This window comes from Myripristis murdjan, chromosome 17 (assembly GCF_902150065.1).
Source record: "Myripristis murdjan chromosome 17, fMyrMur1.1, whole genome shotgun sequence".
Lineage (NCBI taxonomy): Eukaryota > Metazoa > Chordata > Actinopteri > Holocentriformes > Holocentridae > Myripristis > Myripristis murdjan.
In genome coordinates this window covers 13,633,921-13,650,276 of record NC_043996.1, presented here as the reverse complement: position 1 = coordinate 13,650,276, position 16,356 = coordinate 13,633,921, and the positions used below count along the sequence as shown (strand labels likewise).

General features: G+C 42.0%; 2 protein-coding genes across 2 annotated transcripts; one reads left to right on the top strand and one right to left on the bottom strand.

Annotated features, from left to right (window-relative positions):
- Window positions 1-1,342: 1,342 nt before the first annotated feature.
- Window positions 1,343-5,061, bottom strand: kcnmb3 (potassium calcium-activated channel subfamily M regulatory beta subunit 3). The gene is made up of 4 exons (XM_030073997.1): window positions 4,976-5,061; window positions 4,544-4,753; window positions 2,595-2,769; window positions 1,343-1,723 (listed from the first exon to the last, which is right to left on the bottom strand). The coding sequence occupies exons 1-4, from the start codon at window positions 5,059-5,061 to the stop codon at window positions 1,343-1,345; spliced, it is 852 nt and encodes a 283-aa protein (XP_029929857.1).
- Window positions 5,062-6,758: 1,697 nt separating this feature from the next.
- Window positions 6,759-16,013, top strand: mfsd8l2 (major facilitator superfamily domain containing 8-like 2). The gene is made up of 11 exons (XM_030074900.1): window positions 6,759-6,834; window positions 7,104-7,289; window positions 9,695-9,757; window positions 9,867-9,986; window positions 10,200-10,279; window positions 10,817-11,105; window positions 12,755-12,828; window positions 13,853-14,066; window positions 15,114-15,236; window positions 15,453-15,583; window positions 15,933-16,013. The coding sequence occupies exons 1-11, from the start codon at window positions 6,759-6,761 to the stop codon at window positions 16,011-16,013; spliced, it is 1,437 nt and encodes a 478-aa protein (XP_029930760.1).
- Window positions 16,014-16,356: the final 343 nt, after the last annotated feature.

Sequence of the window (16,356 nt, the reverse complement as noted above, 5' to 3'; positions counted from 1 at the left end):
GTTTTACCTTCAAGTGTCTTTTCCCCTCCTCCTTCCTATGATTGTTGCCCTTATGTGTGGAATAATGGTCCATGCAGTTTGCTCGCCGCATAGACACGTTAAGTGGTCAGTAAATGTCCCAGCTTTACCAAATGACACAACATGGGCCGGTTTCCTGAATACTCAAGTCTGTTCAAAAGTACAAATTACTATCTTCTAAAGATATATTTTTGTTGTTGTTTTTAGACATGGGTGTGGACTTCAGAATTGCTCAGGAAATCGGTCCCACTGAATGCATGTGTTTCTGTACAGGATACAGACCAGTGGGCCGGACCCATTCAAAAAGAGAAAACTAGACCCCAGACCTATACTATGAAAAAAGAACTGTCTCAACCTTGTTTTTTTCCTTTGTACTCGCTATAGTTATCCTTTTTCTCACACTGCATTATGCATGAGGTCCTTGAATATCCTCCTTTGTTTGACCTGATGTGGTTTACTTGAATTTCATGTATGAAAATGACCTTGTTACTTGTGTGAGGTACAACAATGTCACAATGAAGGTCACAGATACTGCTACTGCTACTACATGTGCAAATGCTTTCCTTGAATAACTACAGAGGTAATATATTTTTGTATTCTAAATGTAGGCATACCCATATATATGTAACTGCTAACCAAAAAAGGAGAGAAAAGGTGGAATTATGCATAATGTGCAACATCCTCTTGCAAACCCAGTAGACAGCTTCTAGTTGTTGAAATGATATGAATGACTAAAAAAAAGAGGTGATGTGTAGAATGAAGGACAAGAACTTGATGCTGTCGTCAGAGTACTGTGGACTGAGAAGAGCACCAAGTGAAGGTCTCTTGCCCAAAGTGGATAAAGTCTGTAAGCACAATAAGGGGAGAGAGGCTATCCTGCATGTTTTTAAAAAAAAAAAAAAAAAATCATGTTAGTTATCTTTTCATCTGTAAATATCATAGAATACTCACTACTCATCCTCATATGACCATGTCTGACAAAAAACATTCATTGTACTGTTAAATAAATAATTTCTCTATGTGAAGTCTGAGTGTCACTTCTTTTAAATAATCTTTTTGTGTGTGTAAGGTTGTTTGCTTGACATTTTATCAAAAGTTGCATGAAAAAAAAAAACAGGTAAGGCACGATTATAAAAATGTGCTAACACATAAAAACACACACACAAAAAAAACTCAGACTTACTGAACAACCTCCACCAGAGGATTTCAGCCAAGATTATCCTTTGACTTGGACTAGGTTACATTACATCTTTGTTACATAATTTGAACATTCATAGTTTTGGCCTGATTGTGCCAGCCATGCTTTTGGCAGCACATGTATTGGTCAGTTCACAGAGTCCTGTGAGGGGGAGTGCGGGCCCGACTTGAGGAGTCTGTATAATTTACTGTGGGTGTATCTGGAAGTTCCCCCACTCTCCAGAGCCTCAGTACACACCTCAGAGCACAGGTGGGCCAGGCACTGTGTCAGCTTTACAAGGCCCACCAGCAGAGCCCCGCCGCCCAGCATCAGACTGGGCCACAGCAACGCAAACAGGGCGCTCCTCAGAGTGTACTTCCTGTTCAAGATAACATCCCCGGGGTGCCGTGTGGGATCAGCCAAACAAGGCAAGGACCCCCCCAGGTGAGCGCTAATGTTGTTTTTCACTTTCAGGACTTCGTCTTCCAACTCCTTCCTGTCCATTTGGCATTTGGGTATGTAGAAACACTGCGGGGGGAAAATGTCATTTTCAAGTAAATTGCATGTGCAGAGACTTGGTCCTTTCAGGGTTGTGCTGATCACAATCAATAAGAGCAGAGTAGAAGTGCAGGAGGAGTGAGGTTCTGATTTGACTCTATCTACTGTAGCCTGCTGAAAAATACTTGGCATGCACAGCCAGTGCAGGAGCCCCTCCTATCCTACACAAGCTGTACGTGCTGCAATGGTACAGGAAAGTGTTTCAAACAATTCCTCTGGAGGAAGGTGAGGGGAAAGCGCAGCATCAGGCATAGCATCAAGTTTAACAATTAAAATATTCTGAAAAACTGAAAAATGTAACAAAAAATACCATTATAAATGAAGTATTATAAAGGATGTATTACAGTGTTAGCAAGATATCCCTGGACTACAAATTGTATTCAGCCGATGTAACGGATGTAAGAAAACATGTTTGTTTCCCAACAAAAATCACCTTGTCTTCTTTCAGTGAAAATGATGTATGGTGCAAAAATGATCATTCCTATTAAAACTGTGAATCATATCACAATCGCAACGGCTGTCAAAATAACTGCAGTGTGATTTTTGACCATGTTATTCAGCCCTAGCAACAGGGAAGCAAGCATCTCCTTATAATTCCAGTTATCTGGCGCACTGAGGATGTGCTTCTCATTCCTTTTCCTCAGGATCCAGAGCACTGCTGGTTTCCTCTCCTACCAGCTAGTTAATTGCCTTCACTTCTCATCCCACATCTAATTAGCCCCTGATTAGACAACCAGGATGAAAACTACCTTGCAAAATAGAAAACCAGCAGCGCTCTGGGCCCGGAGGACTGGAGCTGAGAACCACTGTGTCAGCCGTACTGCATACTGTACAGCCCTACCTCAGGGGTGAGGTGAACCGACTCCTCGTCGTAGTGGAGGAGAGCTTTCTGCTGGGAGCCGGTGAGGTTAACCATCACCCTGAGGCACGGCACGGTGCTCACGCCTCTGCAGTCCACCCACTCCTTCAGAATATCAGCCTGGACCAGCACACAGCCAGCTTCCTCTTCCCATTTACTGGAGAAAATACAACAACAACCAGCAAGCTCAACTGGGGAAATAGAAATAATGTGCAAGTTGAAGGATCTTTGTGAACTAGGATACCTGGGAGCCAGTTGTGGGAGTGAATCCATGAATGACAGTGTCTCTAATATGGCAGAGAAAATTGCAGGCATTTGTGCATCTTAGTAGTATTGTTCAGTATCTTTTTAAAACTTTTTATTAACCCTATAAAGCCATATGTATCATATATGATACACATTTTCAGTTCCGTTTTTTGTTTTCAGTTTAATCAATACTTGACCAAAATACTGTTGTATACCTTTGAACACTTCTCCTGTTCACCCTGGACCATACCATTGGCACTTCAAGTACATATCATATATCATACACCAGAAAGGTCGTGTAATAACATATTTTTTGAATTTTTTTTCTTTATATATATTTTGTTATAGGACTAAATAAAGGGTTCAATTTAAAAAAAAAAAAAAAAATGGGAATTTTCTGCCAATTCTTTCATAGTTCAGGCTTTATAGGGTTGAAGGATAACCCCTTGAGGGAAAACCATCTAATTTTCATGGGGATCCTTGAAATAAACAGATAAATAAGAACATGAGATGAACATGCCTTTCTCAGGATATAACAATTGGAAATGCATGGGTAATAATGGATATATATCGACATACGGTATGTATATGGAAGCATAAATGCATACATTCAGCACATGTAAGTCTATATTGTATAAAAAATTGTACAAAGCAAATATATTATTCAAGCATTGCAATTAAAAAAACAACTACCAGGTACATTGAGCAAAGATAATAAAGAAGCCTTAAAGTTACAAGTAGTCATAATAGATCTGATATAAAAAATTAATGGTTCAGAGGGGTGGAACAAAATAACAAAATATCATAATATCAAAATATAGAAATATCGTGTTGCTTCCTCTTGTGACACATTATTGATACACTTGTCCCAAGTAACAGTATTTTAGCTTGCACCTTAATTTACATGGATGCACATTTGAGTTTCTGTGATGTGTGTTTGTTCCCTGCCTTTAGGTATTTGAACTTGATCGGCTCTGTCTTGTTCATGTTGCAGCCGCTGTGCATTTTAAAACACTGAAAAACACAACTGATCCCTGCTTATTGGAATGTTTTTTTCCAACCTTTTCTAGGGTATTTTATTCTTCCTCAGGTACAGATATTGTGATGTATCATCGTCATCTTACAATATATCGGAGAATCACCTGTATTGTTATCCCATCATTATCGTGGTTAAATATCATGATTCCCAACCCTAATTGTTCCAGTGAAATGAAGCTTTGAATCTAAAGCCACGTTCACCAATTGTCCTTTCCTTACAATTTTAGGGACAAAGAGAAAAACAGTTGCCTAGTGTGTCTAAGTGAGTGTGATGATCTACATGGCACAAGATATTGTTTTAAAAATGAAGGATAATCAAACACATTTGAATATAAATTGCAGCCAATGAAATCGTCTCCTGGGTGATAAGCAGCTGAATGGCTCGCTCATTAAATAATGATGAGGGTAAAGCAGTTAAAGAGGTAGTTTACTCACTTTACTGGATTTGACAGTTAAATGGGTTTAAACTGTATTTCTGATATAATCTAACACATTTATTTTGAGGGGTGAACGTCCAAACTGGCTGCGTTATTTTCCATCGATTTGAGTGAAGCACACATAAACATAGTGATATTAGAACCATTAAAAGTAATTTGAGTAACATATCATCCTTGTGCACATGTGCATTTTCTGAGCAGACACTCTACCTGTTCACATAGGGTTTGACCATGCTGATTCCCACCACAAAGAACATGAGCACAGAGAAGGCCATCATGGTGAAGCCCAGCAGGATGGCTCTGTCCTCCCCAACGCTGGACACTGGCATCTGGGCCTTAGCTCGCTCCAATCCACGCCCATCCACCCCCCTCCTCCACACCTGCTTCTCCACAGCTGCTGGGTGGGAGGGGTCTTTTTGTCTGCCCCATACACACACACACACACACACACACATGCAGAGATGCACACATGACATACAGTAAACAGTGTAAAAGGCGTAAACGAGCACATACTCTACAGAAAGCTGCAAAACCCAAGGAGTTGAGTTGGAAATCTGAAACTTTGACGGTGTTTGTCTTCATAATGAACCCCTGTGGTTTAAAGAGTATAGTTGCCAAGCCGTGTTGATTTCCCTCTCTTACCGTGTCTGCCGCCTGCAAGCACCCTGCAGGTTGATGTTAATGGGGATGCTAAAGGACCTCCGGGGAGAAGCTGTGTTCAAGAACATCTCCCGCTTCGAACTCAGCAACCTACCGGAACCAAGTATCACAATTTAGCACGCTCTTATCTCTCTGTAAGTCAAATGGCCTTCTGTCAAAGCATACTCTGATAATCTCTTATCTCCAACAGCCTCCAATACAGCATGGTGACCGACTAAATTGACTGGATCGCAGTTTACTCACAGGGGAACTCCTTGTTGTTTACCAAGGCTCAAAGGTGAGCTCAAAACACCTTCCACCCTCATCTCTCTGGTGTTTCTATAGAAACTGCCACAGGTAAGCCAGGTAGGATGCTAATGGCCTCCCACTGGACACTTGCAATACAGCTGCATGCAGCATTTTGTTGTGGGAATCGCTATTGCATTAATGCCTCCTTGATTTTATCCATTCATACAGAATGAAATGGCATGAGGGTGCAGCTCAGGTGAGGTGTGCATGTTTTCTATGAAGTTGGAAAGGAGAGGAGAAAGAAGCAGGCATTTGGCTGTAATGTGTTTAAACACTCATACACACACACAGACATGCAGAAGGGGTACTTACCCAAATGGGTGTGTCCCATGATAACTCCTCATGTTTGCAGCCAGATGAGATTTAAACTGGAACTCCCAATCTGTCCCACCACCGGATCATGTCAGTGGCAGATACTGGAAGTTTATATACAGTATGTTATTCAAACAATCCATTATTCATGACTTCTCTACATCGAAACAACTTGTATTATTCATGGGTGGTTGATTATGTGAGTCGGAATAACATATGGTGGTATTAACTTGGTGACAATTCTGTTTAGTAGAACAAGCCCAAGGGTAGGAAAACCACAGCAGCCTGCAAACAGAGCCAACCATTCAATAAAACAGACAGAATCTAATATGTTCAGGACTTAGGACCATAATATAGCCCTAATAGCATAATATCAAGCTCCACTTCATGATCACTGAGAATTGTAATCATGTGTGTATGTTTATGTGGCCTATTTGATTATCTGGGTATTTATGTGATGTACTGCATGTGATTTATCGTGTCTGTGTGCTGGCAAGAGGAGTGTTTTTTTTTTTTTTTTTCTAAAATAGTAAAGTGACTCTGTACTGTATCTATAACCTCCAAGAGGGCAGACGGGCCTGGCACATATTTCTGAGTGTCTCCACTGGGTTGAGAGAGAATCAACTTCTTTTGATGAAATTGGAGAAAACAATATTAAAAATGTATAAAGCTCCGTGTACTTTTACCTCACCTGGTAACCTGAGACATTGCCTTGACCGTGAAGCTCACAGTGTGGTGCTGCAGGCTGGACTTTGGCTCCAACAGAATTTCCTCTTTAACATAAATGCCTAATGGAAAAGGACTACTGCAATCATTTCTGCTCCACTGGACTCTACTGTTTCCATGTTTTGTGATGATTTGGTGTGTTTTATCAAGAAACACCACCTCAGCGGAGAAAGTGGGCATCAAGATTGGGCATATTCATTTCAAGTGTCACCCCCGCTGAGCCGATTTCCACTGGAGAAGCCTGATGTAATCTTTATTTTCTAACTCTGAAAGGCTCTAAAATGAAACTCTGAAATAGTGCAACAAATTCCTCTCATTAGCCAGGGAAGCAGTTCTAATTGGATGCATGGTGTCTCCTATTTTTGCCCCTGAATAACATCTTTGAACAACATGCACAGACAGAAGTTGATGTATAAAGCCAGAAAAGCGAGTCAACACAATGGATAATCACCAAAAGAGGAATCTAACTTTTTTTACCATTGGATTGATTTTTTTGTTAAGCGGCATAGAATATGGTAAGTTCATTATGGCAGCTTTATAGTCTTGAAGGCATAGGCTAATGGTCTCATAGAGCAGACTAAAATAAATTTCTGTCTGGCTTTGTGGTCGTATGCTCACATTACCGAGGATATTGTATTCAGTGATCACACACACAGGCTCTATCTAATTAATGGAAATGTATTGTGTTGAAGGTAAATGAGGCATGGCACCCTCCCCTCTCCTCTCCTCTTCCCCCTTTCCTCTACCTCTAACCAGCCTTCTCTCCCTTTGTTTTTCCCCCCAGCTGTCATTCTACCCACAATATGGCGATATCTCCAGATTTTGGAGGCCCCTCCTTACTTCCTGGGTCTGGGTCTGTCAGCTTTCAGTCTGAGCGGGCTGCTGACGGGACCACTTTTTGGGCTCTGGTCAGACCGGAGCAGAACTACAAAGACCATCATCCTCTTCTCCAATCTTTTTGAGATTGCTGGTGAGTCCATCAACCACAGGGTGAATCATATGACAGAGAGCGATGGTGGGCATTACGAGTCTTTCCGAGGCTCCGTTCGCTGAAGTGTGCCAGTTTTTTAGCTCTCATTTGGTTGTCATTCAATTACATTTCCACTTTTACAAAAGAAATGCGGGCGATGATTTAGTGGTAGTGAGAACAAAGTTTACAAACAGAGAAGATGGAGATGTTTGTCAGTGCACACGATATGATGTTATTATCCCTTGTGGCGTAATCCAGGGTGGGCCTTGCTACCGAGGCACAATCCAGAATTCACTGAATATTAAACTACTATACAAATGAACACCAGAGAACACATCAGCCCATGCAGTCATAAATCTCCAGGACCTTTCTTCCCCGGCGTTTCATTAGTTAAGCCCACGACACCTCAAGAAGGCTCAATAATTTGCCCAGTCTCAGCACACCCACAGTCCACAGCACTGCTGTCATTTGTATCTATATTCAGCTTTGATGGTTGTTTCACACTGCTCTGTCATAACATGTTGTGTATGGATAACTAAGATACAGGGCATATGCAGTGCAGGGTAGATGCAGGGTATATTGTTCAAAACAGGACCTGGAAAGCTATGGATAACTATTTTTGAGCTCCTTATGTCAGGTAAAATACATTTATTGGATAACACTTTATTATTGTGGGCCACAAATTTCATGGTAAGTAGGTGAGAATCAGCAATCAGAAATTTCTTTAAAATTACCCCCAAATTACATCAACATTTACCTCAAAATGCATCGAAAACTGAAACTTTTACTTTGTCACCAAACTCATTCTGAACATCCCAAATGATGTTGCCGACTGAATTAATGATTTTTATTTCCAGTCAAACTCAAATGCAGCTAAACTACACAGAACTGAAGTTGCATTGAAGTTGCACATGTAAAGACAGTCTCCATATTTGGTGATATTCCAGAAATCCCATGACCAGTGGCAACCCTGGTTTCATCTTTATGATCTAATGCATCTGAAATATTTATCTCGCATGAGTTTGCTGACACAGTTAAAGTAAAAGTTTCAGTTCTCAATAAATTTTGAGGTTACATAAATCTCAGATATGTTTCTTTCTAATTATTATCTGCTAACAATGAAATTCATGACCCACTAAAATGAAGTGTTATCCTTTATTGTCATTCCAAACAGTATACAGCGGAACAAAATTATGTTCTCCATGGACCTCGGTGCCACCTGTGTTAAACACAATAACTAGACATATGTTGATGTTGACCAACAGCACGTTACAGCAAGCGGGGTCACCAAAATCATCAGGCCTCTCTCTCTCTAGGGGTCATGAATGTGCACAGCAACTTTGAGAAGATTTGAATTTGAATAAACAGTATTAGAGTTATCGTGTTTACAGCCAGGATCTGCAGCGGTGAATCTATAATATCCCCAACAAAATCATTTCAGGGATATAATTGCTGTCTGGCGCTAGAGCCGCTGAATGGACACTCTAAGCTTTCGTTATCAAGTGCATGTGGGTGAGTTTAACTACCGAGCGAAGCAAATCAGTTCTTAATGTTCACCAAAAAGAGTGGATTCAGAAAGAGCCGTTCATTAACAAAAGACCCAATAGTGAGAGTGTAATGTGTAGTCTGCTGCTGCTGCTGTGGGCTAGGGGGCAAAGAATATGAGAAAAAATGAAATTATTTAGCTCATAAACAGTTTACCCAACATCCAAAAGAGGAGCAATCTATCCATCCATAGTGTTTCTGTGTGATTTGGTGGGGTTTCTTGTCTCCCAGGTATTCGTTTGTGGAGCTCAAACCGTCAAAAAAAAAAATTTCCATGTCAAAAAGTCAGCAGCAACAGCTCTTTCCAAAAAACAGTGCACGCATATCTGTCATAATCCGCAGCCCTCGGGGGGGCAAAGAGTTTTGTTGGAGACTATTCCATGCCAGCGAACACCGGCACACCGCATATATCCCCAACAAGAACTAATTAGAGGTGGAAAGATACAGTTTTGCAGTGTTCTTTGGCAGGACGTAGTTCCCACTGAAATTCTTTGCCCCAGAGGGTTCGGGATTATTCTGGATATCTGTGTCATTGTTTTTGGAAAGAGCTGTTGCTGCTGAGTTTTCCTCATGTAAATTTCAAATGATTTGAGGTCCTTAAAAAAAACAGAATACATCCAGCCCCATAGTGTCTGGGTGCCAGGAGACAGGGAAGGTTGCGGCAGAGTGGAAACCTCGCCAGATCACGCAGATACTATCTTGATGGATAGACTGCCATAGGGCTGCATTGTGAAATATCTTTCTTTGTTGGTATTTTTGGCTCAGCTATCATTTGGAGCATTTTTTTTTTTTTTTACAATGTAATGCTCAAAAAATCATCTTCAGCAAACGTACAATAACCTTTTAATTTTGGTCCTCAGGTAACTTCATGTATTTCATGGGATATTCAAAATGGCTGTTGCTGTGCAGTCGACTTGTTGCAGGTGACCCGACACACACACGCACGCACACACACACACACACACACACACAGTGAAATAACATCCAACGCTAGCATCAGCACTGTGAAGGTTTAATCCTGGTGCCTCTCAGGTGTCGGTGCGGGAGCGGGCTCCTCCATCTTTGGTTTCCTGACTCGGAGCACTCAGCCAGAGGAGCGTGCTGGCATCTTTGCTGCCATCATGGCCTGTCGACAAGCCGGCCTCCTTCTCGGTCAGTTTTCCCCTATCAGCCCGCGCTCTACCTGCACTGTTTTCTTAGAATATCTAAAATCTGGCAGCTTTGCAACGCCCTCTTCCATATCAAAAAGGCTTTATTGTGAAGATTGAACTGTGGAAAGGAAGCATCATGTGAAAGCACAAAGCTGTGCCGCTTCCACTGCAGCACATCCTCAGTCTTTATTCCATCTGCTTTCTGTCTTTGCAGGGCCCGCGTTCAACCTGTTCCTGCGGCTGTGTGATTTCAAACTGGGGCCTTTTGTTGTGAACAAATATACGTCTCCTGGGGTAACAGCATCCAGATAATCTGTAATCTAACGTTTTCCAACAGCCTGTATACCTCATGAATACAGAAGCAGCCCTCAGAAAGAGTTGTTCTACATTCTGCACTACAGCTGGCTCACTTTTTTTCCTTCTTTGTTCTCTTCTGAGTGTGAAGAATACTAAACCCCTGCAGCTATTCAGGCCCATAACCACCCGTATTGATCTATTTCCATCTCACGAGCCTCTCTCTGAATAAAACACCTGTAACACGGATATAGTTCAAATGAGATGTAGCAATGCCCTTCAATGCTTATTTCCATTTTTTCCTCCGCATTCATTTGACATGGCACATATCTCTAGATCTCACCGCTCAAGGTTACTCCCGTGTTTGAACGTTCACAGCTTTCCACCATTTATCAAATGGCTTATCTCTGCTTTTTCTGTGCTATAAAAACAGCAATTTTTTGGAAGATTTTCAAATTATATGAGGACCTGGAAAGCATTTCATTCTCACTTTTCCTTTTCCCCGTCTCCTTTCCACACTTGTACCTGCGTTCACAGATCTTCATGTGTCTGCTGTGGATTCTGCTCCAATTTGTTGTCTTGGCTCTTTACTGGGATGTACCACCCATCAGCTCCACGGAGGGGGGAGCTGTGATGGTGGAGATGAAAGAGGAGGAGGAGGTGCCGCTGGTGGGGTCCGACGAGGAGCCGGTGCTCACCTACAGGGCAGTCAATTCGGACCAATTAGAAACCTCCGCCTCGTGTGAGAGCCAGCCCCTGCGCGGCGCCCTGTCAACCCGTTCCTCCATGACCTCGAACCCCTTCAAAAACTTCAGCGCCAGCAGAGGTGAGGAAGGAGGGCTGACTGCTTGTCCTGAGCAATGAATGTTACCTTTCCACTGCCCTATTTGTGGAGACCAGTAGGAAGACGTGTCAGTGCCAATGCACATGTTTTCTATCTGCTTTATTGATTTCCTTGCGTATAAGCACACACACAAATCCACACACATGTGCATATACACAGGTTTCATCCTCCGGTTCCCTCTATGGAATTCCTTGCGGCATGTCAGATCAAATTTCCTGTGTATTGATTCATCTGGTGAGTGTGTATCTGCTGTGTGTCAGTGTGTGTGTGTGTGTTGTCAGGTGTCCTATTGGATTAGCGTCATGGGAAGTTTACATGGGATGCAAGTAGTGATTGTGCGCCGGTATTGATTAACTTTTTCTGCACTTTCTGTAACTCACCAAGCTCTCTTTCTCTGCGTCTTCATGGCCGTGTGTGTGTGTGTGTGTGTGTGTGTGTGTGTGTGCATGTGTGTGCTCGTGTCAGACCTTCCTATTGATTCTCTCACTCTTTGAAGATGTGGCAGTGGGATGGATAGCAGACTTCCTTTTTCATCGACTCGCTTGCTGTAGTTGACTTGTGGATGAAATAGAGACAGAATTTGTAATGTGGCCAACATTCTCCTCATCGATTCCCTTTTTGTTTTTGAAGAAACTCTACAGCACCAGAAACTCTGGAGCAAAACTGTAGAACCTCTGCAGTTCTAGCGCGTAGGATTGCGTGTTAGGCGTCAGACTATGTCTAGTATTCTTGTTCCTGAATTATTGATCCTTTCCTGACTCTTTGTGGAAGGGTGAGAGGAACCCTTGAAGCCGAGATGAATCTTTCACTCGCACGGAGTCGTTTTTGCTTTGTAGTTTGGGTTCTGGAGCACAAACAACACAAGCAATACCTGTGTGATTTTGTGTTTTTGAAATGTTGAAAATCATACGAACGCCCCCTCTTTCACTCTGTCTCTGTTTTTTTTTTTTTTTTTTCCAGTTCAAGTAGGCTTTTCTGGCGTGATAACAAGGAATGCCAAGGAATTCAGTATGAAGTCAGTTTGAAAAAAAAAATCTTCAGTCATTCAGTGCTACTATGATTGCAATATTTCAGTGTACATTCAGATAACGTAGATCCAGTTGTTTACAAGCACGAAATAGTGGAAAAACAGCACAGGAAAGTAGATCATAGTATAGTACACTACAGTGTGATATGTTTGTCAGTTAAAAAAACATTTCTGTAGCCATCTGGCAAGCACAGACAAATTTAGCAGCAAGCCCAGCAGCTTTATCCTCCCGTCCAAATGCACTGGGTAGTTTTTGTTCCTGAGAATCTGGTATCAAAATCTGGAATTTATTAAAATAAATGCCTCTCACGTTATCACATTTTGGACACTGAAAAAAAAAAAAAAAAAAAAGAAATGCCCAATTCCTGCCTTAAAAAAAATGAAATAAAATCACACAGTCTCTGACCTTGTGGCACCCACGATCTGTGATGCCTTTGTAATGAGTTTTGCAACAGTTCTTTCTTTCTTTAACGTTCTCCATATTGGAAAGTAACTTGCCAATTGAAACTTTTGATTTAGCAGCAAGTATCGCTTGAGCTTGTTTTGATTTTCTATTTCATTTCTTCAATTTTCAATCTCTCCCTCTCTCCCCCTCTCTCCGTAGAGTTCCTGAGAGAGGAGGTGGTCGTTCTCCTCACGGCTCAGTTCATCACTCTCTTCAATCAGACAGCACTGGAGGTGAGAGCAGCTACCGTTGAGATCCATCAGCTGACGTTTCCAAACATTTCGCACAGTATCGCACCATTCTCCTCCCGCTTTCGTTTGCCTGCAAAGACCCGCTGTGTCACTTTGAGGAAATGATTATGCGCCACTCGGTGCCAAAAGTAAAGCCAGTGTAATGCGGCCACATTAATCAGTCGCTGTCCGTGTCCTAAGTATTACTAATGAAGATGCTTTGTCCTCTCACCTCTAAACTGAACTGCTGCACTACACTGACCTGGTTTATAACCCTGCCGGTCCCATCAGTGGGTTCATCATTACAAATGCATGCTGCACGGCTCAGCTTCTCTCAAACCCGCAGAACTTTATTTTAAATTCTAGTGGAGGTCCCAAGGTTTCCAAAGATATCAAATATATCCTGCTGAATTACAGGGAACTGTGTGTGATGCACCAGACATCTAGATATTTTCTGTTTGATGTAAAGGTGAGTTCATCTGATGAAGGCTGTGGTGAACAGATGGGCCGAAAGGTCATGTGTTTTAATATATAGCCTTTAATAAAATAAGATAATCCTATTTTTCTACTGCGAGTAAGTGTGGCGCCTCTCTGTGTCTACAGTTTGCCGTCCTTCCTTTGGCTGCACCTTCTCGCAGCCGGTTGAAGTCCTGTTTTTTTTTCCCCCTCTACTACTGATGTAACGGTGCAGCCATGAAACAATGGCTCCTTGGGTTTGAATATTTCACTCGATACAAGTCTGATGTAGCTTCAATGAAGAATTGCAACCGGCAGATACAGAATATGTTTGCGCCACTATCATAAAATACGACAGTTTTTGTTCTAACTTTGAAGATATGTAAGAGGAAATTTAAAGGGGGTAGTTTGATGGTATATTCTTTTTGATCTAGACCGACTTAAGCATTCAAAGGAGTTAAAAGATGCTCGCTTCAGCCTCACTAAGAATCTCCCCCTGTACCCCTGACTGAATCGCTTTACCTGACTGACTGACCTTTGCGAACATGTGTCTAAAATCCCCTCCCTGCAGACCATGGTGACGCCTCTGACGCAGCGCTACTTCAGTTTCGGCGAGCTGGGCAACAGCCTGATGTACAGTCTGTGTGGGGTGGAGGTCATTCTGGGCTTCTTCTTTGTGCGCTGGCTGAGCTGTAAGGTGGCGGACCGCGCGGTGCTGGCTGTGGGCCTGGTCATCTGCTGCACTGCCTGTATCTGGTGCCTCATCTTCCTCACCAACCCCCGAGGTGGGAGAAGCACACAGCCGCACACATGTACCCACACATGCTCCCTTTTCTTTTTCTCTCTCGCTCTCTATCTCACACACAGACTCACACATGCCTCATTTTTTTTTTGACCAAACCCTTTGTGTGGGACCGGTGCATGTGTTGGTGGACGGCACAGTGGAGCCATATTGGGTTACACTCCAGCTGAATTGAATCTGCTCTGTAAATGATATCATTCAGCAGCGGCAGGCCAGCAGGAGAGCATACAGGCAAATTCGATCCTGTTTGTTCATGTTGGCCTGCACTGTTAGAGCTTGTCAATTTTAATGTTATGATTACAAGTGACAGGCGCTGGAGTGCATATAAAAGAAGAGTACACTGATCTAATTAGTCAAAAGATGTGGCATTCGCTATTTGTTACAGCTGCTGAAAAGAAAACATAAAATCTTGAAAGCAAATGCATCTGAAAAATATATGATTTATTGCTACACTACTTTTTTTTTTTTTTAAAGGGGAATATAATTTTGATTGTCAGATTTTAGACTACGGTATATTTTATACAGGAATATGGACCATCCAAGATTGAGAGTGGGCACAAATTCACACAAGCATGCATAATGCAAATCAGTAGAGAACAAAAATATAGTGACTGCCAGCTTGGCAGTAGTTTCATTTCCAAATTCAGCTATCTCTGGTGCCAACTCATTTGTGGAAGGAACTAAAAAAAATGAGGGGGGTGTGGGGGGTTCTATCACACACTCTGAATTATCATGACTAGATATCAGAAACAAAAAGCCATAAAAGCATCTCTGTTAATTTTGAAGCCGAGAGATGCATTGAATATCTTGGGGTCTTGTACTAAACAGCCGGTAAATGTGAGGAAGTTGTTCGACTTAATGCTCTAGATCACTGAAAGTCAACAAACTCTAAATCTAAGTAAATGATCAGATTTCTTACTTGATCTGCCAAATACTAAACAAACTGGAGCAGTCCATTGGATTTTATTTACCGATCAGACAAGTAATGAGTGAGTAATCACTAATCAGATTACTTTTCCATCGCTGCCAGGTGGTTATGAGTGGGAGCTGGCGGTCTTCATCATCGGGGTGTTTCTGCAGCTGCTGGGGCTTCCCTTTGTTGCCGTGTCTCAGGTGTCGCTCTTCTCCAAAGTCACAGCAGAGAAAACACAAGGTTGGCTCATTTTACCTTGGCAGTGCCTGAAAGGTTCCTCAAATAATAATATAATAATATAATATAATAGATCACCACCTGGCACATGTGAGAACCACCAGTTTATAGAGTGATTTTTGATGCATATTTTTTAGCCGTGTTACAGATTTTTGTAGAGAAAACAAATAATGTTCCCTCTAACATTTGTGTATCTGTACTGCGATGCTTGGACAAAAGGGTTCAGTCAAGGTATCAGACGCTCAGTTGGCGGTCTGGCCACCATCTTGGGGCCACTGTGGGCTGGAGGACTGACCAATAACTTATACATCATGCTGGGCATGATGCTGGCTCTTCTCACTATGATCACAGTAAGTAGAGCACATCTTTGCAGCACCTTTTCAGTATGTGCTTAATAACATATTCGGCACGCTTAATAGTCTGAAATATGTTGAAAACTGACAATCGAATCGAAAGCATAACTCAATTTGACCACTTAAAGTAAGTTTGATTTCATCTAAGAAGTGCAACACCAATGCAAACTATTCAAAATGGTGGCTAGTGAAGACATTTTTTTTTTCTCGAACCCAAACTGAAAAATACTAGCTACAGGGTTGCCGGCCAGCAAAATCCTTATCTCAGCACGTTTCTGATAGCCTCTACTTATTACTTGGCACTCTCTCTATTCTCTGTAGTAATATTATGCTGTACCTTTTGCAGGTTATGATGGTGTTATCATATGGCCGTCTGACTGAGCCCAGGGCAGTGCAGTGCGCCCAGAGCTCAGACAGTGGAGGCTAAAGCTGCTGTCTGCATGAATAGCACTGAAGGCTAAAGATGGACAGAGGTGTGGGAATGCCCTTCACTTCTGAAAGAATCAATGCAAGTTCACTGCAGAGGAAATTGTATGTCTGTGGAATAAAAATGTGATATACCTCAGAGCATGCAATAGAATCGATTGTCCTTTACAGACAAACAGAGCTTTTGGATGCAGTCTCAGCAAACCTGTTCAAAACGTTTAGACCAGTTTCTACAGAATTGTGTGTTTTTTTACAGTGCATTTGAGCACAAATACAGATATGCATATCAGTGTCAGACTATTAATTGCAGTTTTACACAAGGGGGCACCATTGTCCTCATGTTG